General features: G+C 41.5%; 5 protein-coding genes across 7 annotated transcripts in view; 3 read left to right on the top strand and 2 right to left on the bottom strand.

Annotated features, from left to right (window-relative positions):
- Positions 1-1,494: 1,494 nt before the first annotated feature.
- hnf1a (HNF1 homeobox a) lies at positions 1,495-6,520 on the top strand. Its single transcript, XM_026321286.1, has 10 exons — positions 1,495-2,023; positions 2,953-3,152; positions 3,296-3,476; positions 3,869-4,071; positions 4,343-4,485; positions 4,579-4,720; positions 4,811-4,999; positions 5,078-5,190; positions 5,266-5,350; positions 5,971-6,520. Exons 1-10 carry the CDS (start codon positions 1,674-1,676, stop codon positions 6,099-6,101), a joined length of 1,737 nt encoding a protein of 578 aa, XP_026177071.1. The 5' UTR covers positions 1,495-1,673; the 3' UTR covers positions 6,102-6,520.
- A 45-nt stretch (positions 6,521-6,565) lies between these two features.
- c9h12orf43 (chromosome 9 C12orf43 homolog) lies at positions 6,566-8,263 on the bottom strand. Of its 2 annotated transcripts, none has more exons than XM_026321287.1 (6): positions 8,131-8,263; positions 7,783-7,813; positions 7,450-7,548; positions 7,286-7,359; positions 7,091-7,178; positions 6,566-7,007 (listed from the first exon to the last, which is right to left on the bottom strand). In XM_026321287.1, exons 1-6 carry the CDS (start codon positions 8,255-8,257, stop codon positions 6,659-6,661), a joined length of 768 nt encoding a protein of 255 aa, XP_026177072.1. In that variant the 5' UTR covers positions 8,258-8,263; the 3' UTR covers positions 6,566-6,658. The 2 variants fall into 2 exon arrangements, with proteins under 2 accessions (XP_026177072.1, XP_026177073.1); XM_026321288.1 differs by having other exon boundaries at positions 7,943-8,261.
- Positions 8,264-8,416: 153 nt separating this feature from the next.
- Positions 8,417-14,117, bottom strand: unc119b (unc-119 lipid binding chaperone B). The gene is made up of 5 exons (XM_026321289.1): positions 13,746-14,117; positions 12,166-12,279; positions 11,267-11,375; positions 10,990-11,162; positions 8,417-10,884 (listed from the first exon to the last, which is right to left on the bottom strand). The coding sequence occupies exons 1-5, from the start codon at positions 13,978-13,980 to the stop codon at positions 10,772-10,774; spliced, it is 744 nt and encodes a 247-aa protein (XP_026177074.1). The 5' UTR covers positions 13,981-14,117; the 3' UTR covers positions 8,417-10,771.
- Positions 14,118-14,245: 128 nt separating this feature from the next.
- On the top strand, positions 14,246-16,137 carry pop5 (POP5 homolog, ribonuclease P/MRP subunit). Its single transcript, XM_026321290.2, has 5 exons — positions 14,246-14,422; positions 14,505-14,647; positions 14,854-15,003; positions 15,094-15,177; positions 15,456-16,137. Exons 1-5 carry the CDS (start codon positions 14,403-14,405, stop codon positions 15,560-15,562), a joined length of 504 nt encoding a protein of 167 aa, XP_026177075.1. The 5' UTR covers positions 14,246-14,402; the 3' UTR covers positions 15,563-16,137.
- A 348-nt stretch (positions 16,138-16,485) lies between these two features.
- rnf10 (ring finger protein 10) overlaps positions 16,486-20,377 on the top strand; it is a 7,945-nt gene continuing 4,053 nt past the window's right edge. For both annotated transcript variants that reach the window (XM_026322409.1, XM_026322408.1), the window contains exons 1-9: positions 16,486-17,043; positions 17,739-17,923; positions 18,087-18,292; positions 18,371-18,461; positions 18,565-18,749; positions 18,827-18,963; positions 19,241-19,395; positions 19,655-19,783; positions 19,959-20,199. In XM_026322409.1, coding sequence (XP_026178194.1) covers positions 16,881-17,043; positions 17,739-17,923; positions 18,087-18,292; positions 18,371-18,461; positions 18,565-18,749; positions 18,827-18,963; positions 19,241-19,395; positions 19,655-19,783; positions 19,959-20,199 — 1,492 coding nt within the window. In that variant the 5' untranslated portion in view covers positions 16,486-16,880. The remainder of the gene's footprint in view (positions 17,044-17,738; positions 17,924-18,086; positions 18,293-18,370; positions 18,462-18,564; positions 18,750-18,826; positions 18,964-19,240; positions 19,396-19,654; positions 19,784-19,958; positions 20,200-20,377) is intronic.

Here is a 20,377-nt window from a genome sequence, read left to right as displayed (position 1 = left end):
ACAAAGTCATGAAAGTAACAGAAAGATAGATTTTGTGGAGATGAGCAGTAACAAAGACAAGACGATGTGATAAACACAGAATATCAATGTGTGACAAGGTGGAGCATAAATTAATAACATATTGGTCATTAGAGTAGTTTGTTTATGTAGCACCCATCAGTGATCCCACATACACATACAAATTCATACCAAATAATCTGAGAATAGCAAAATATAAAGATTAATGACACAATGGATAAATCATTAATTTTACCAATTTATTCAAGTCCTTTACTTTAAGTACAATTTTGAGGTACTTGTACTTACAGCATCTGGAGTGATTCCATTTTATTCTTGTGCTTATTAAAGCAGTGTCTGGTTCATGTGTCTATGAGTTGTTAGCAGTTCTGCTAAGCATTTTCCCTCTAGACCTCTCAGATGTTTTCATTTCAATAAGGCCCACTCAACTATTTCAATATAAAAGCTAAAGTTAGAGGCTCTGAAAACAAATACAGATTTGTGTTACAGCACTTTAAAAAATGTTTCCTTTCTGTCCCACTAATCATCTCATGCCTCAGATTTATCTTGTGAATCTTACAAGTTACACTTTACAGATATTTTAAACAGCTAGTCATTTAACCTTGATCCATATCAACAACTAAAAGTATAAAATTCTATTTTCAAATACATTTGTAGTGTTTACAATCAAACAGCAGCATATATATATAATAATATAACACAGACTTGATACTTTAAGTATATTTTGTGATATTACTTCTATACCTTTACTTAAGTAAATGTATGTTATGGTACTTGTAATGGAGTATATTTACATTGTGGTCTTGGTACTTTTACTTAAACAGAGACTCTGTACGTCTTCCACCACCACGTTACCTACTGTGTGGATTACATACATGCATACGTATACCAACCAGTCACATACACTAACACTGCTGACCTTTAACCTCTCTGTTAATCTCACGCCAAGTGATGGAACTAAACCTCAGCACAAATACACTGAGTAACTTGGGTGTAATGGTGTGTCCCGAAACTGGGTTCTCATGTGTACATGACCCAACAGCGCCCTCTAGTGCCATGTCTCTGCTAGTTAATCTAATGTTAGTCTGTGCCTTTATAATGTAAAACATTGGCCTAAAATCATCATGATTAAACATTTTTAACTTCATGTCTCAACACTAAAGTTTAGAACATCTTTGGAACAGCTATTCTGTATTTCACAAAAATCTGATTAACTGTGAAATCAGAAATATACACACACGTACGCGCACCTCAAAATGTTCCCCCTTTCTTTACTTGACTTTGTCTGTCTGCTATGAGAAGTGTGCTGTAGCCTCTGGAGCACTGCTTTCAGCTGCAACATCGCCTCACATTTATTTATTGTTTTTAAATTGCACTTTGGTCACTGTTGGGGACTGAGGGAGCGAGGACAAAGTTCACAGGGCGCATGTAAGGAGGAGGGGGTGAAGAGGAGGAAGGTTAAAAAAAAAGGAAAATTGACCTTTGAAAGCAAAACAGCAGGTGGAGAGCTAAAACCAGGCAGCTCAGGACACATCGGGACGAAATTCAACACAGGGGAAAATGAAAGTACGAGTTCTCTTAAGCTGAAGAGGCACTGCAGACATAATGAGGCCCAACGCTGGCTGACTGGCTGCCATTTGAGTGTAGTAGTGCACATGATAGCAGTGTTTGTTTGTGAGCCAGTAGCGAGGCAAGGCACCAGACTAATGGAGGGAGAGGAGAAGCCTGGGGCAGGCAAAGCGAGGCCAAGCCGTCTGACCGCCCTGCAAGAGCAGCTGATCTGGGCCCTGCTGGGGTCTGGACTGTCCCAGGAAATCCTGGTCCAAGCCATGGGTGAACTGGAGAGGGACAGGTTGAGTGCGAGCACAGAGCGGGGAGAGAGGGTGGATGGAGAGAGCTCAGAGGAAGGAGAAATGGATTTCCCACCGCCTATATTCCGAGAGCTTGAGAAGCTTGCCCCAGAGGAGACGGCCAGACTGAGGACTGAAGTCGACCAGCTACTGCAGTAAGTAGATCCCAGATCCACAACAGCAAAAATCACCTTAATCTCTCACTAAACGCTACTCACACAACAATCTCAACTGTACACTGTCAAAACTGAGCAACTGAGATTTGAAACAACAGTTTACCTGCAAACTTCTCTATTCCTTATTATTCTTCTTAAACTTGATTCCCCTGTCTTTACCATTCCTCCCTCCTTCTCCTGCTTCTCTGTCTGTCTCTCTCTCTCTGCAGTCTGGCTTCTGAGGGGAATTTAAAGAGGGTTCCTCCTTTGCTAGTTACTAATTACCCACCCCATCATTATTCTCTGGCAATTTCTTAATAAATAAGCTACATGCATTGGTGAAGATTAATGGAGCGGGTCATGTGAGGCTGTGTTTGCACAACACATCAGTAATATTTTTCCCTTCAGTTTTAAGACCTGATTTTGAATATTTGGATGCACAGTACATTTATTGGACAACATACTAAATTATTAACTTTTTAAAAATCCTTGAAAAGGAGCTACATTACATTTTACTAACTAATACAATACCTCTAAAACATCTGTGGGGTGAATTTAAATGAGTTAAAGTTAAAGATGTTTTTCCAATTGTGTATTTTTACTGCTCCCGTCTTGACAGAAAGTGTTAAACTAGGTTTCACAAACCTTTTACACAGTGTCGCCTTTAGTGATCTGAGAGGGTTGGACTTTGCCCCCATGTCCTTTACCTTATCTCTCTCTGTCAATAAGCGTCTCTCTACTTCCCTCTCAGTGGCCATGTTTTATGTCTGACGTTGAGACAAACTGTGCCTGTTAAGCACTTACTACCTGTCAGGATTACCATAAAAATACTGGAGAAGAACAAGTGATACACTTTAGTCAAATAAGTAGAAAGGCACAAAAATACGGAGCAGGCAAGTTCAAGTGAAACATATGTGTGTCTTGAATAGGGAAGACCCCTGGCATGTTGCAAAAATGGTGAAAAGCTACATGCAGCAGCACAACCTCCCTCAGAGAGAGGTGGTGGAGTCCACTGGACTCAACCAGTCCCACCTCTCCCAGCACCTCAACAAAGGCACACCCATGAAGAACCAGAAGAGAGCTGCTCTGTACACCTGGTACGTCAAGAAGCAGTGTGAGATCAGCCAGCGTGAGTACACAAGCAGCTGTGGAGCTGCAAAGATCCTAATTTCTGAGTTCAGATATTCATCATGCATCAGTTCTCTGGGATACTGAGATAAAAAAGTAACGCAAGAAACAGTGAACATCATGAACAACATAATTTCCTTCTAGAATTTACCAATGCCAAACACGGCCTTGCATCTGTGGAGGAGCAAGGAGAAGACACCAGGAAAGGACGGAGGAACAGGTTCAAGTGGGGTCCAGCGTCCCTGCAGATCCTCTTCCATGCCTACGAACGACAGAAGAACCCCAGCAAGGAGGAGAGGGAGGGGTTGGTGGAGGAGTGTAACAGGTGAGATCTGGTGACTACATAAGCAATAATCAAAGTTTCTGATCGGTGACAAAGACTACACAGTTAAAAACACATCACGACTGTGTAGATGCAGTCAGAACAGTGCAGCATAAACAACCGCACAACTCCTCACATTTTGATTTAAATACTTGACACCAACTTTCTCCAACTGAGCAAAAAGGCCTTAGACAAAAACAGAAACACAAAAATCACCTCCAACTCTTAACTTTGTTCAGTTTGTGCTTTTAGAGTAACTAACTTCCCTGGTGTGTCTGTCTGTGCCATGTTAAATAACTTCAGGTCACTGATCTAACACAATATTTTGGGGAAAAAAATCTCCAAAACTCCTGTCAAATGTAAAGCCATGTACCAGTGTGCTCTGTGTCTCTTAGGGCAGAGTGTCTCCAGAGGGGAGTGTCGCCCTCCCAGCTGGCAGGACTTGGTTCCAACTTGGTAACCGAAGTCCGGGTGTACAACTGGTTCGCTAACCGCCGCAAAGAAGAGGCCTTCCGTCACAAACTGGCCCTCGACACGCCTTTCACCAACCAGTCCATCTCATCTTCTAACCCCAACCTTCCACCAAGTCCTGAGCATGGTAATACCCTAACAACCTCCAGCCGAGCATGAACGGAGTTAAAAGACAAAGTGGAATTTAAGAATGAAATAAAATTCTGTCTGAGGGAGGGAGTGCTCTGTCACGACTTGCCTATGTCGGATCACTAGCCTTTCTTGTCTTTTTGATCCGTTGGTGATAAACCAGCCCACACCTACAGACATGACTGCACTGCTCATATTCATATACACGCTTCCATGTATGTGTGAAGTATCAGTCAGTGTGGTGGGAACTGATTTCTGTTGTTTTACAGGTGTGAAATACAGCCAGCAAATACCATGTGACACCATGAGCTCAGCCAGAGGTAGCGGAGGTGAGAGAGCAGGACGACTGGTGGTCAGCCCCGTCCAGCTGGAGCCCAGCCACACACTCCTCGATAACCACAACCCCAAGCCAGTGAGAGCATGTGTCATGATTCCTCATTAGTGTATAATGTAGACCACCTGTATCCAGGGCTGCTACCACAATCATGTTGTCTTCTGGTCCCAGGTGTCCGGTGGTGGCCCCCTGCCCCCAGTGAGCACTCTGACCTCTCTGCACAGTCTGTCTGCCTCCCCCGCATCTTCGCAGGGTCTCATCATGGCCTCACTGCCCAGTGTCATGAGCCTGGGGGAGTCCTCACTTCTCATCGGTAACACTGGCTCTCTAGATTCCTTTCTTTTCTGTGTAAGAATTAAAACAGTAAGTTTGGAGATCAGTGTCTTTGCATGTTGGTTCACAGGTTTAGCCTCCACACAGCCTCAGACTGTGCCCGTCATAAACAATGTGGGAGCTGGTTTCACCACTCTCCAGCCAATCTCATTCCAGCAGCAGCTTCACGGCTCTCCCCAGCAGCCAATATCGCAGCAGCTGCAGAGTCACATGGGTGCCAGTCCTTTTATGGCAACCATGGCACAGCTGCCCTGTCACAGTAAGACTACAACTACAAAATGACATGAGTTTATTATGTTATGTTGAGTATGATTCATTCATCTGGACCTCATTTCAGTGTACAAGTCAGAGTCGCCTCAGTACCACTCATCCAGCTTGCTGTCTCAGGCCATGGTCATCACTGACAGCAGCAGCCTGGGGACTCTGACCAGCCTCACCGCTGTCAGACAGGTACATGGGTCTGTCTGTTAGGACACAAATAATCCCTTTTAGGTTGCACCCATTCTTCATTACTGTTTTGTTTAGATTCTAACAGCAGATCACGAGGAGCCAGAAGACCCACCTTTACAGGAAGGCTCTCTACACCTGCAACCACACACACCTGTGCCAGGTAGAAAACTGTGAATACAGCTTCACTCCTTCAGACCTACAGTACAACCTACTACAACTGTATGTCGACATCATAGTCAATGTCATGTCTAGTTAGGACAAATCCAAAGAGGCCTCCAACTTATAAATACTTTTTGACAGTTTCAGAGCCACATTATTGTTCAGCATGACACAAGCAGGAATGTGTTAATGCAGCTGTAAGTCTGTGGGGGAAAACACATCATCAGCCTACTCAGAAAGCTGGAAATTAATTAAAATATATTTTTGGTGCAACACATGTAAACTATCTATAGATTTATAGGTTGTCTGCAAACCAGCTTTAAAAGATTATGTATTGTCCAAAAAGCCTATGAATGCAGATCCCTGATGGAATATTATTTTTTCTTTCCTTTAGTGGTGTGTTTATATTTCAGCAGCATATTGACTACAGTGTGTTCCTAACCCAGTTATTCTCTGTATAATATATAATATGCTTCCTATGCCATTTATATGATACCTTTTAATAATTTTGACTCAGCTTTATTTAATAGAATCTAATTGTTCATTGGCTGTGAGTCATCAAAACAGTTTGGCTACCAACTTTTTAGCGCAGATAAACTGATCTAATTGTTTTTTTAATAGCTTCTTCAGACAGCCTGGAGCTGTACCCTGCCTCTCAGACAACAACAAGCCATCAGTCTCACCTCCTATCACCTTCACCAACAGACATTAGCTCATACATTCCTACACAAATGGTCTCTACTGCACAGTAGAGGTGCTCTGGCAACATAGTCTCCTCACTGTCAGCTGGGCTCAGGAGTGTGGAGGGTGAGGTGGACATGGACAGATGCCACTCCAGAGAAACCTGGAGTCAGGGGCCACGGAGACAGCTCAGCTTCGATGTTTGACAGACTGACTCAAACACCCTATGCCACTGTAATACGAACAAGGATCAACATTAGAGAAGACTTGCCCTCGATAGACAATCAACTGAAAATCAAGATGGAAATGTTACTTTTTACTAAAGTAATGTTTTATTATAATCAGAAAGTGGAAATTCACTTGAAACTTGAGATAATGCATGTTGCTGTCATTATTTAACTCACAGCCTTGAAGCTTTTTTCAAACTCCTATGAGTGTTTTTTTAATGACAAAGTAAAAACTGTTTCAAGAAAAACCACTGACAATGGTATTAAAAGATTTTTAATAAAAAAAAAAAATGCTTTCTACAGTTTCTTGAAAATATTTCACCATCCAATGATTTCAAGCTTGTAACAAACATGGACAAACAACCCATTCAACAGCAAAAGATGAGTCATAACAAATTTAGTTAAAAGATTTTCCCTGTTTCCTTCTTTTTCTTTTTCCGTTTTACTTTGATATGCGTGTGCTCCTTCTCTGTGTTACCATGCACACCATTGCTTTGAGAATTAAGAAGTGAATCTGCAGAGTCTGCATGCACCGCCTCTTCTTGATCCCGCTTCCTCCTTTTCTTTTGCTTCACTTTTTCTTGGCTCTCTTCTCCCTCTGCCACGTTTTTCTTGTTCTTTATTTTTTCCGGGCAGGGAGGCTCTGCTGTGGGAGGTGACAGCGTAGACGACTGTGCTGACAGGGGGAAGAGATCTTTGACAGAGACCGCTGCCTCTCTCAGCCTCATTTCTATCTCGCTGTCACTATCGCTGTGAGGGACAGATAAAGGTAGACGGTTACATCCAGCAGTATAAAAACCAAAACATTTTAGAAAATCTAAAAGACGAAGAACCTTGAGCTGGGAACAGGCCGACGCTTGACAGGGGCTGGAGTATCCTGAGCTGTCTGTCCTGGGACTGAAGTGGAAAACAAACGAAATCCTGAAAGAAGAAGAAGAAGAAAAAGACCTGGATAGGCTTGTGTGCAAAGTGGTGAAGCTAAATTCCCATCAATTCAGTCCACAACAAAAAAAAAAAAGAAACTTTACCTTCATCATCATCATCACCATATTTTACTGATGCCACACAAGATGACGTTTCTGTCTGCATCTCTGTAACGTAACTGACAGTAACACACACAGCATGTATGAGACACGTGCATCTTCACGAGGTGAAACCATACATCAGTCGAAATGCTTAAAGCATAAACTACCTGTCCAGGAGATGCCCCAGCTTTTTAGCGACGTGTGTTCGAAACCCTTGGGTGACCTGGAGCTCGTTGCCGTCATGTTCATGGTCAGCTACAACAACACTGTCGCACAGCAAGACCATCTTTCAAGCTTTTGAGTTTACATTTCATCTACCATTCATCAAGTCTTAATATCTATCAGCTGGTTAGGACAGGAGTACATTTAGCTTCACACACCTTCATATCTGAAGCTAAAAAGCTGAGTATCTAAGGTACCAGTGCTGAACATACAGAGCTTATTATTATTATTGCTGCCTCCTACACAGTGGCTGTGGTTATTATGAGGAGGATACGCACCGTTTGGACTGTTTCCCACTGCTGTCCTCATCTAAAGAAAGAAAGCAGCAGCAAACAAAAGAAATAAAACACATGTGATGAAGTAATGTGACACTGTGGACCAGCAGGGTTAGGGGCAGAGGGGCTTAAAGTTAAAAAGCAGAAGTAGAGGTTAACTTACAGACCCATGAATGTTTACTAATATTTCTATTTCTGTCAGTCATGCAGCTCCAACCATCGCCCCTTGTCTAACTTAGAAACAGGAGCGTGGCTTTCATCAGGCTAATGTCGTGTTTGTCTGTTTATCTTCCTGGGAAGAAATAAAGTTACTGGTTTATTTCTCTGTCCAAACACATGAAACAGCTGAACCTTGGTTCTTGTCAATCCGTGTCTCCCACACCGCCTCCTGACACCTCCTCTTCTCCTCCTCGTCGTCGTCGCTGCTGCTGCTGCTCGACTCAGAAACATCAACCGTCTTTCCAGAGGGAGCCGCCATGATAAAACACGTGTTGCTGGTGTTGTGTTTTAAGCTGAGGATTCTGGGTAACGTAGTCTGTTCGTCAAGAGATTAACTGTGTGGTCAAAAATGTATTACGTGCTATTATCGATCGACTTAAGAGGAATTTTAAAACAAGAGCAGATATGAAGAAAAATAAATGTTTTGTAAATCCAATTTAATGTAATAAGCAGTACGTTTTCAATGTGAATGTTTTACAATCAGCCATTTTTATTTACAATAAATCTGTTACAACATGAAAGTATCATTTGAAATATCAATCAATATAAAAAAAGGAGTCCATGCAACAGGATCCATAACATTTTAGGGTTAGTTATTTAGTCTTTTTGTGCAGATATACAAAGTGTACCCACTTCTCAAGGCATTCAGATCGTCATAATTTAAGATCCAATACCACTGACTGATACAATATGGTGAAACATATTAGTCTTCTCAGCTGATACACCACCAGTGCTGCTAACCAGAAGTCCTACTGAGCTACATTCACCGAGTCCAGCTGACAAAACAACCAAGGCTGTATGGCTATGGCTGTCAAAGTGTATGCCTGATATCACATGTCTTAAGGTCATTCATTGGGCTTTGTAATAGGTTGTCACTGTAAAACATTCATTCTTTATGAGCGTGAACATGATGAGTATATAAAATGTCTTAACACGTGTTTTAAGACATCCCATCTCACACATGGCAGTACTGAGAAACTCTGCATGATGTCTCCATCAGACAGCCTGACTCAGTGACGAGCTGAAATGTCTTCCCTTCACCTCCTCGGTTTGGAGAAAGATCAGTTTGCCTTGCAGGTGGCTGAAGCACTAGGCTCTCATAAATTAAAACACACACACACACACACACAATGAGCACCTAGACAAAAGGCACGTGGAATCAATGTTACAATGCACAGTAAAAGGAGGTCCAGATCATTTAAGCATCAAAAAAATTATTTTTTTCATACTCAAGTGGTTTTACATAATTTGGCTGATTTACTGCAAATTACATATATACTACTGTTAGAGCAGTACTGATCATTTTAGAATTACTCCCTGTCTTTTAGGTAGCCAGTGATTTCCAGTATTGCATGCACAATGGCAAAATCAAAAAGATATAAATTTATTTAGACTGGAAATGACACTGCAAGCAGTGTCTGTTACCGTGTTCAGTAAATTACAGACATTCAACATCAGAATCAGCTAAACAGCAACTTATACATCAGGTTATATGCAAAACAATTTAACAGCATGGCAGCCTCCTAAATGGCCAGAGCTTCAACACCTCTCTGATAAATTATCAACAATTGTCCATCAGAAGCTCAAGTGGGATTTTTGCAAGGCTGATGCAAAATTGCATTTGATTGTAAAGCAGACTGGAAACATGCAATTTGTAGTAAATAGCTTAAAATATGCAAACCACAAGTATGGTCCTTTTAACAGGGCTTCCATGAATAGAAACCAGTCAATGTTTGTATCTTCCCTACTGCCTCATTAAAAATATATCAAGCTACATCACTCTGTACTGTCATGTTGTGCACTACTATGGTAATTCATTGGTAGACTGAGAACCTGAGCGCAGAGCAGCAGAAGATACACTCAATAACCAGGTTAATAAGTATACCAAACAGTTGGTGACTGGGATTCACAGTGCTGTTATGCCAAATTAACTAAAAAGACTGACCTCAAGGGATGAAACTTTGATGACACATGAGTGAAGGCCATATAAACCAATATGTATCAAGATGTAAATGTAAATGATTTTAGCAGGATGAATATGACACCTGAAATCGTAAGAGAGCACATGCTGTTTTGAACTTTAAAATTTCCTACTAAGGAGACCTACCAATGTACAATACAAAATGGAAACAAGCTTAAATATCTGACATGAACAACTGATATAGTACTTGGATATGTAAAGACTCTCAAACAATGTCAATTAGTGCTACATCATCATCTACAACTAACAATACTGTAAACCGGCTAGTTAATGCTCGCTTTTCCACACAGGAAACACAATTGTCACTTGCCAAAGGTAGTTCAAATAAAGATCAACTGATAACATCTATATAGTTAAGGAAATGTAGTTATAACTAACACAAACTATGGGCTTTGCCATGAGAGGTCTCTGACTTAGACTGTCCCTTTCCAGCAGAGACGGCAAGAAACTTAAGGCAAAGTGTTCAAGCAGTAACATGATCCTTGTATGACAAAGCAAGAGATGGAACAAAAAGGTTTCAGTCAAATTCAACACAGAAATATTTAACAGAACATTCCTCTGAGTCCCAGAAACTGAGCTCTATGAGGTACTGATGAATGGACTGACTATTTCATATGAAGGCAGATGTGGTCCACTGATTTTCAAGAATGTTGTCACATTCACAGGAGTGTTCATAAAGACAAAAAAAAAAAAAAAAAAAAAAAAAATTCTCTCCCACCCCACCCATTTGGACGGTTGCAATCTAACAAACCATTCCCTTGGAGGTATTGCACAAATCTTTCCATTCAGGTATTACAGACCACCATTGTAGGCATAGTCTGCCTTGTTGTGCATGATGAGTTTGTTGTCCACAAAATAGAAACTGTCTGATCTGGTCTCATAAGGATGTGCCACCATTTGTTGAACTAGAATGGGAAGATAAACAAAGGAACAAATTTTAAAATGTGAATTATTGTGAATAATATTGACCCATTAGCATGAATGGCTGACTAAAATAGGCTAGAACTCACTGAGGTCGTCTGGAAGCTGGGGAAATTCATAAATGTGTTCACATGTATTGCGGCTGTTAGGAATGCAAAATCCGAAGTCAAAATCAAAGTTTTTCAGTAGCCGTCCCTGGAAGTAATGGCGCTCAATCATACGAAAGCTGTTAATGGGCCGGTTGCCCACTGTGAACTCCACACTGTATTTGTGAAACACAAAGAAGAGTGACAAAATTTACAAACGACTATAAGGAGACCAACGGCACAAAAAGCTGACTGGTATGCAGTGAAAGGGTTTACGTACGTTGCGCCAACAGTGCGCAGTTTTAGGAAGGCTGGTGTAAACTGGTATCTGACAAAACGTCCTGCACTGATGTCTACATCTCCACCTTCCTCTTCACTCTCCATTGGACCTAATACAGGAAACACGTTAAGCTGTCTGCCATCCAATATGAACAGAATGGGAAACATTACAAGTGGAAGCACATATAGCTGCATAATTTATCATATTTCCTGAAAGATACACATTACAGTATCTGTTTAAAAGTTGAAAAAATTACTTACATAATTCATCCACAAGCTATTCAGAAAAACAAAACTGAGTGCACTGATATAGAGTGGTATGAAAGAGTAATGTCAAATTAAAATCCACACCACAAAGTGCAAAAAAGGATCTTGATATTTTCTGAAGCAACTGTATGTGTTCCAAGGAAAAAGGAAGCAATAAAAATGTCAAGACTGCTGAAGTGTTCTTTCCATTCGTGAGACTTTGTGTTTCCTTAAATAAATATAGCTGGAGATGAAAGCAAACCAGATACAGCAAATATACAGCATCCCCCTGAGGAAAACCGACGTTCTCATGCTTGGTGAAACAGTACTTTGTTGACTGTACAACAACTAGAGGCTATGATGGCACATCACCACTTTATCTGTGTTGATACGTCTTTAAAATGGCCATCTTAGAAAAGGTTAACAGCAAGGTGTGACAGTGTGTGTAACCTGGGAAATAACATTTAACTAATTCATGGAACTTTGGCTGTACAAGAAAAAATATCTTGTGAAAGAACTAAATATGTCTGAGCAAAACTTTATGAATAGTTGGATCTATAAGGGAACTCATAATTTTAGCATTTCATTTGAGTATGTCAGATAATTTACAAATATTAAGCCTGGTGGAGTATCAAAAGTTAATACATCACTTACCACTGTTAGGAGGTTTGGCAATCTCAAACAGCACTGTCCCTGTTTCCAGATCTCTGATTTTGAAACGTGTAAAATCAATGTTGTAGATATTGTCTTCAGGTTTGCAAAGATAGTCTGTAGTAATAAATAAAGACGTTAGAAGTGAGAGTTCATGTCAAGAGAAACATTTACAGATGAGTTTATTATCTGACAGCAAGGTAACAATAGTTCTTCTGTCCAGTTTCCCACAAAGTTAATCTTTGGTGTTTTTTAGACTTACTAGTTCAATATGATGAATTTTGTGACAAGTCACTAAATACTTTGAAGTACAACGGCTTGCCCGTACTCAGAGAACTGAGATAGTGCTTGATGAGCAGCTAGGGTTTCACTATCCTTTTTCTGGTTCCTGCACCTTGCAGTATCTGTGACTAATGCTATAGCACAGGCCCCCAGCTTTTCAGCTAAGTGTAGTGAGACTGAAGGGAAGTAGCGCCATTGTTCGCCTGGTCCGGGAAAAGGCCAAGAACAATGGGAGACATTAAGCTTTGGCTGCAACTGTAGTAGACACAGTGTCTGGTGACAGACCCTGGACTAAGACTCAGAGGGTTTAAGCAGTACAGTCACTATTACAGTGGAAGGTGATGACAATTTCAACAGCTCAGAAACAAAGTTGTATGAAAATATCTATTTTGCTTGCTTAATGTTGGGAGACAGGCAACCACTGTAATACGCTGGCTTTGTAACCATGTAGTGTGTGGCAATAAGTTTATTGGCTTAAATTTAAATGTATAATAATGCTGAACAGTATATTTCTAGCTTTATTCTTTTATAACAGTTTTTTTTCTCCCCTGTTTTTAGTTCTTCTGATTATGAAGCACATTGAGAGCTGCTGTCCAGGAGTCAAATTCCTTGTGTGCCTAACTATACTGAGCTGATAAAGTTGATTGTGATTCAGATTCTAAAAAAATTTTAAAAAAAATTAAAGAAAGTGAAAAAGATGCTAAGTGCTCCAGTAAAGACGAGGCTTTTCACTATGTTGGAGCTGTTGGAACTACAGAAACTCATGGTGCACCTTCCTACCTGGCAAATTATCTCTGTAATGGACACCAGCTTTGGGAGAGCACTTTAACCCAGGTTTAATCTTGGCCTGTCCTTGGTTACTAAATGGATTAATAATGATTATCAGCTTAACCGGCTATTATTAAAGAGAACATTAAAATAAAGCCTGTATCAACATCATATATTAAGCTGTCATTAAGTGTATGAAAAACATATATAACTTCATATATAGTTTTGCTGCTCTTTTTAACACCATTCAGTCCTGAGGACAATGTTCCTTCTGGGGATCCCAAATTCTTAGCTACGCCTCTGGGAACATATTATGTTTGGTAAACAATGAGAATATGGATGGGCCAACTCAAAACAACTAGTGGCCTGACTGTGGCCTACTTTAACACTGGTCACATTTATCACACCTAGTAGACCTAGCTAACCTTATTTAATAACTGAGTACTTAGCCACAGTTAGCATTGAGTAAACGATGCCCCGTGGAGCAGGGGATTTCACCGAGATTAAAGACTCCGTTCAGTATCACAACTTACCTTCCGTGACAGCCCGGAGACCCAGGACGTGGTCCGGGGTAATATCTTTTCCCAGAGCCCGGAGTTCATCCTCCGTGATCGCGGGCCACTTATCCGTCTGACTGCGTCTCGACTTCAGTTTCTTCAGCATTCCTCCCCCGGTCTTTCGCTCCCTGGTGTCCTTCTCCGGGCTGGTGTCTGCGTTTGTGTGTCCCTTGCTGACTGTTTGCGCCGGTGTATTTCGAGGACCGTTCATACCGGACCCTGCGGCTCTGATGAAAATACTTGTTGTGCTTCAGACTGCGGGTGTATTTTCAAGATGGCGTTAAACGTGTACGCGACGTGCAAACCAGAGATTATGATTGGCTGAGAACGATGGCGGTTGTCATAGTTACCGAGGGGCAAGAATAGTTTAACGCCCAGGCCTTCCCGTTTCCTGTTAGTTTTCTCCCAAACGACAAGCTGTTATCTGCGACTCCTTCTATGTTGTGGGGTGATGTTAGCCTCCTAGGGTTTGGTCCACGGCTGGGAGAACAGTCTGGGTGTGTTGATGAATTCGTACTGATTTTAGCGAGTACAGCACCGCTACTAGTGCCCAGCGTGTGGCGCAAGTGGGCCCCTCTGGGAAGCAGACAGTTTTGTTGACGGAAGTTCCCACGGAAGAAGACAGCAGCCGTCATGGTGCGACTAAAGTCTAGGTAAAACGTGCTCTTTGCGTACCATTTGCTTATGATTTATGTGTCGACAGGGCATTTCTGACGGTACCTCTTTTGTCGACAGGTATTTACTGTGCGAAGTCATCGTGTCAGACCGGAGCCGCCTGTTGCTGCTGGATGACCGAGCTATAGCGTCGGCGGTGAAGGCAGCGGTGGCCCGCATACACGGAGACTATGGAGCAGCGCTCTGCAGCATCAGATTCTCTGGTATGGGGTCAAAATAAAAGTATAGATATCAGAAAATACACTAAAACTATACAAAATGTTCCCTCATCATAATGGTCCCGGTTTGTTTTACTTTGTGCTGTTTTAAAAAAAAAAATCTTTTATGTATAATGAATCTGATTGATATTACTCTCCTGCATTGATGTATTAACAGCAATTCCATGTCGTCTGTCGTGCCTGTTTTTTAGTAAAATATCTAAATGCCCACACTGGAATAGTATTCCTGAGATTCCCGAAAAGGTGTTACAAACTCCTCTGGTCTGCGTTGCCTTTTATTACCAGCGTTGAAACGCACAGACAGAAAATCCCATGTTTTCTGAACTGTTTGCATGTGGGAGGTAAGAAAAATGTCCACATTTATTTCATAAATTCTCAGACATAGTTTTCAGTTTATTATTTGAACAGGAATGATTTCATTTTTTTCCCAGGAACTATTAGGACATGCCAGAAGTTTCTGGTCCAATACAACACCCGGCAGCTCCATCAAATGCTCCCCAAATGTAAAAACGAAGGTATGGGATTTAATTTAAATCTAAAATTACTCATACTGAACTCTGCAATTATAGTTGGTTGTTCATTAAATAATTTGTTTGCTTATCTGGTTTTTCATCTCTTCAATAATAAAATGCTATCAACTTTAAATGTTTACCAATGCTGAACATAAATCTCACAGGAGGTTAACATAAGATCCATTTGAACTTTGCATTACAGTCTTTCCTGGAAACTGGATTCAAATTTGACAAAGAAAGGTGTCATTTGACTGATCTCAGCTCTTTGTTTTCATTTGCAGAAGAAAAACGGCAGGTTCACAAAGCAATTCTGAGCTGCTCATTAACTCGAGGAAATAAGGATACAATTGAAGATGAACCAGAAAGTGAGGAAGATGAAGAGGAGTAACCTCAAAACGTGCAGTGAAAGAAACAGCAGCTATGTAGTTGTTTGTTTCTGACTTTTTTGCTACAGGACTGACACAAAGGAAGATATGAAGCATATACTATTGAGGAAACATAGTTTGTCGCAGCTGCTCAGTGCATTTTTTTACTGAAGAAAACTTTCTGTCTTAAACAGACACATTATTTCATGTTTGTCCCATAAATAGTTTGGGTTGGCAGGGTGGACTGCTTGTCTGCATTTGATCCTCATAGCTAATGTTAATAGTAAATTACTATCTCTTAGTTGTTTTAAGTGTCACTGTAAATAACACTGCTGATATTGCAAAACATGACTATGGCCTAATTCTGAAGAGGCAGTTTATATATTTTGATGAGTGTGTTTTATATTTATACTATGTATCATGCTCATCTGTATTTTGTTTTGAAATTGGAGGGCTATTTTTGAATCTAATGTATTTGTCATGGTGTCCACAAAATGAACTTTTGCACACACTTGTGTAGACCATTAAAATATTAGACAGTGTAATGGTGTACAGTTGGTAAACATGTTTTATTAAAATGGACAGATACCTACATTGAGGCTCAGTGTAGTGTCATGTAATGTCTTCAAGACCAGAGTACAACGCTGACCTAGTCTCAGTATATTGCACCACTAACTGTTAATTAACTAGCTAAAGTCTAATCTTGTCTGGACCCCACAACTCTGAGTATTTATATTTTTAGTCAAAAATAGCACTGTTACGTAAATTCAGTGAGCATTAGCTTCTCTACTTTAGTGGCATTGACACTGACTCTTAAAAATATGAAATTCAGCCTGTTTTTTTTACCCATGGTACTCTCGAAGTGAAATTGCAGGGTAGCTCACACACTACATTTCCCACAATACCTAGCTGGGTCTCTGCGAAATAAGATTTGCAGGCAGTATAGGCAACATCCGGGTCTCTCAGGTTCTTGTCTGGCGACCCGTCGCCATTAGTGCAAGCTCGTTTTAGCGGATATATTTTTTGGCTAAAATCTTTTTATTGTGACGTTTTCCAACCTTTGGAAAACATTTAACGCCTTGTTAAGGGCTTATTGTTTTACTCAGCGAGAAAAAAGTTAAACTCTGGGGTCTTGGCCCCGTGTTGGTGAGCTTTCGTCCTCACTTTCAACAACCTCCATAACTTGAGACGCCGAAATCGTGTCTCTTATATTTTTTCTCGGGTTTGTTTGTCAAAATGTCGCCGTGATGGGGTCTCCGCGTTTGACAGAAATGAATCAGGGCCTTCGTCGCCTGACCCGCACTCACAGCAGCCTGTTTTCCTCCTCCGTTTTTCTGTTTGATGCTAGAGAGCTCGGCGGCTCTCTGCCCGGACCTCGGCCTCAGCACCGCTCACTGCACGGAGACAGACATGGAGAAAAACCCCAACAGCAGCACCAGCACCAAGGTTCCGCCCCGCTCCAGCTCCACAGGCCCCACACCGGGCGAATCTAAACCCAAAACAGGTGAAAACCCCGCAGTCGACAGCACAAATGCCACTTAATGTTTGCCAAACTCAATGTTTGCTCTTGAGGCTGAACACGCTCGACGCTTTGTGGCCTGCTGGGGCCTAGCAGTAGTGCACAGGGTGTTTATCTGTTGGGGCTGACGCTGTCAAAACCACCCAGAGCTGTATCTGTTTCCACACAGCCCACGTATTTATTAAGCACCACAGTTATCATTTGTATGGATGCAAAGACACATCGACACAGTTTAACAGTCATCTGGTGCATAAATATACACTTACCTTCTGCTGGTTGTTTATCATTCCTGTTTACAACTTTTTTTGTCTGAATAAATTAACTTTATATATACTTTTTATGTCCCTGTGTGTTGACTTTGTGAGTAAAATACTCTTCCTTTGCTAGTGAAGAATGTCTAAATATGATCATTAAGAACGAATAGCCAGAGTTTCCCTTTGGGGATTAATAAAACTTTTCTTAAAGATGTATATTTGATTGTGGTTTCAACAAATGGTGAACACCTCACTTTGAAACTGGAAATGCACAATCCACATACAGGTCGCTTGCCAAGCACATCACCAGCTAGAGTGAATTTTTTAACAACATGCATGCAGACAGCTGCAAAATGCAGATGTTTATATTGAATGATGATGTTTCTGTATTCCTGTAACTAACCCATGCTTTTACTTCAATTTTAGAAGGCAAAAATAATGGAGGCTCTAAGCGGTACAGCCGCAAGCGTGAGCCCTCGTTTCCTAAAACCGACAGTTTCCCAGGCCCTCGCCGTACCAATTCACAGAAAAGCAAGAATTTTGACAAGAGACCCCCTCAGAGAGGTGGAGGACGACAGTATGGAGTTACAGGTGGAGGACGACGTGAGGAGGTTGGTTTTAAAAGGGCAGCGTTGTATATACTGGTTAAAACATTTTCTTTGACATATAAAATATTTCTGCTGAGTAATTAAAAAAAATATAAGTGACTTTTTGAACTCTGTGAAGAAGCAATGCATTAAAAAGAATACTACTTCGTCATTCTTGCTTTTCCAGGTAGCAGAAACACGCCGGGCCGAGTTTAGCCCGGCTCAGTTTGCTGGACCGAAAAAGATAAGCTTGAACCACCTGTTGAACTTCACCTTTGAACCCCGTGGAAGTAATGGTGGTGTTGGAGATGGAGGTCACTCCTGTTGGGGCCGCCGAAACAAATGGGGCCACAAGCATAAGCCCTTCAACAAGGAGCTTTTTCTGCAGGCCAAGTAAGCATCCCCTCATACTGTTAATAACATAACATAGAGGCTGAACAATGGTGGTCAACACAGCTTTGTGTGTTTCAGTTGCCAGTTTGTTGTGACTGATGACCAGGACTACAAGGCTCACTTCACTGATCCAGACACTCTGGTTAACTGGGACTGTGTGCAGCAAGTGGTAAGTGCTCGTCATCTGTGGCGCTGTGCTACCAGTATAATCAAGGCCCCATTCTTTTAAATAGTAATGCACATATTGATTACCCTTTTGTGTCTGTATGCAGCGCATCTACAGTCACGAGGTGCCGTCTTGCCCCATCTGCCTCTACCCTCCTGTGGCGGCTCGCATCACCCGTTGTGGCCACATCTTCTGCTGGCCATGCATGCTGCATTACCTGTCTCTTAGTGACAAGAGCTGGTCCAAGTGTCCCATCTGCTATGAGGCCGTTCACACTGCTGACCTCAAGAGGTAACTGACACGTAAAAGACGTTCACCTCATTGACTTTTAAAGATTCGTGCTTCTAACGTTCAAGTTCTTATTGCAGTGTGGTTGCTATGGAGACCAGGCAGCATGCTATTGGTGATGTAATCACCATGCGCCTGATGCAGAGGGAAAAGGGGGCTCTGGTAGCCATGCCTAGCTCTCAGTGGGTGAAGGTGGAAGAGCCTGTTCGCTTTGGAGGTGAGTGAAGGATATTTTTCTATATTAGCGTTTTTGTCATTAGAATGTTTTATAGTAATTAAACTGAATGGCAGTTTTTACATATATTTTATGTCCCAGAAGAATTTGGTTTATTTTACAGAATGAGTCACTATTGTGTCTTGTAGATAGGACTACAGGAGAGGTGTTTCCGCTTTATAATTTTCAGTGGTATACATGTGTAATAATTAAGGTGACAGGATGGTTTTGAAGTTTCCTTTCCATTGTCATTAAGCCTGTGTTATTGTATGTTTCCTAGACGCATGTCTTAGCCCATACTCCAAGCTGCTGCTGACCTCCCCAGCACAGGTCCTGAGCTTAGTAGCCGAGGAGAAGGCAGCCCTGCAGGCTCAGCTTAGCCAGGAGGACGACACACAAGGCTGCTTCATACAGAGTGCCCTTTGTCTCTTGCAGGTAACCAAAGCTATGTGGTAGACATTTAGGTTATTTTATCTGCAGTTGTAAATGAATAGGCAGTAGCTAGTGAACAAAAAATTAAGTAAAGCTGGCATGAAAATAATTATGAAAAAACACTTATATAGCTAAAAATGGGCTATTACCATGCTAATGAGAGTAAAACCAATACATTTTCTCTTGTATGTCTCTATACTAAGAGTATAACCGTGCAAGCTGCAAACTGAGCATTTAACTAACTGCAGATCTTTGTGGTTAGGAGCGAGAGGAAATGCTTCTGAAGCAGAAGAAAGCAAATGCAGGAGACAGCCTTGACTTGTCTTCTCTTATTCTGGAAGAACCTTCTTCTCATGCAGAGGAAGTTGTGACTAACATCACCTGTGCCAAGGTGAGACTGAAAATGCATGGTTTCTGCTACACTTTTTTTGTTCTCTATTATGTCTGAAAGGTGATAGGATCAAATTATTTTACTTGGTACTTGGTTCCCATAATTAATTTTTATATGGTATGCCTGATTGTACATATGGTTGTTAAGAGGTACCTCTGTGTTTTTTTGTTCCCAGCCTGTGCTGCAGTACTCCTCTGCATTTGATGATGAGGTTGCAGAGGCCCAAGGGGATGCTGCTGCAGAGCTGCCAGGTTTTCCTGAAGGCATTCTGCAGTGTGTGCTGGAAGAAGCCCCGGAGGCTTTGATGGATTCAGTCCCAGAGCCCCAGTCTGATGAGGAAAGCCCTGCCAACCAGGCGCAGCCAGGCCGCCCCTCAACCAGTGTGGTGCATGGACCTTACTATTATTTCTACCAAGGTTGGTGATTTCCCTGCACTCTGGCCCTTTGTAGGGTTTGCTCTGCCCACCAAACTCTGAAGTTGAACTTGTGTCCAGCTTGGCTGCTGAGAGGGAAATGTTACTTTGCAGAAATTGTGAATTGTAAACTTCCAAGACCTGGGACAAATTCTATTTAAGTATTAAAAGTTGGGCAACC

Source organism: Mastacembelus armatus, chromosome 9 (assembly GCF_900324485.2).
Source record: "Mastacembelus armatus chromosome 9, fMasArm1.2, whole genome shotgun sequence".
In the NCBI taxonomy this organism is placed as follows: domain Eukaryota; kingdom Metazoa; phylum Chordata; class Actinopteri; order Synbranchiformes; family Mastacembelidae; genus Mastacembelus; species Mastacembelus armatus.
This window is presented reverse-complemented; position numbering and strand designations above follow the sequence as displayed.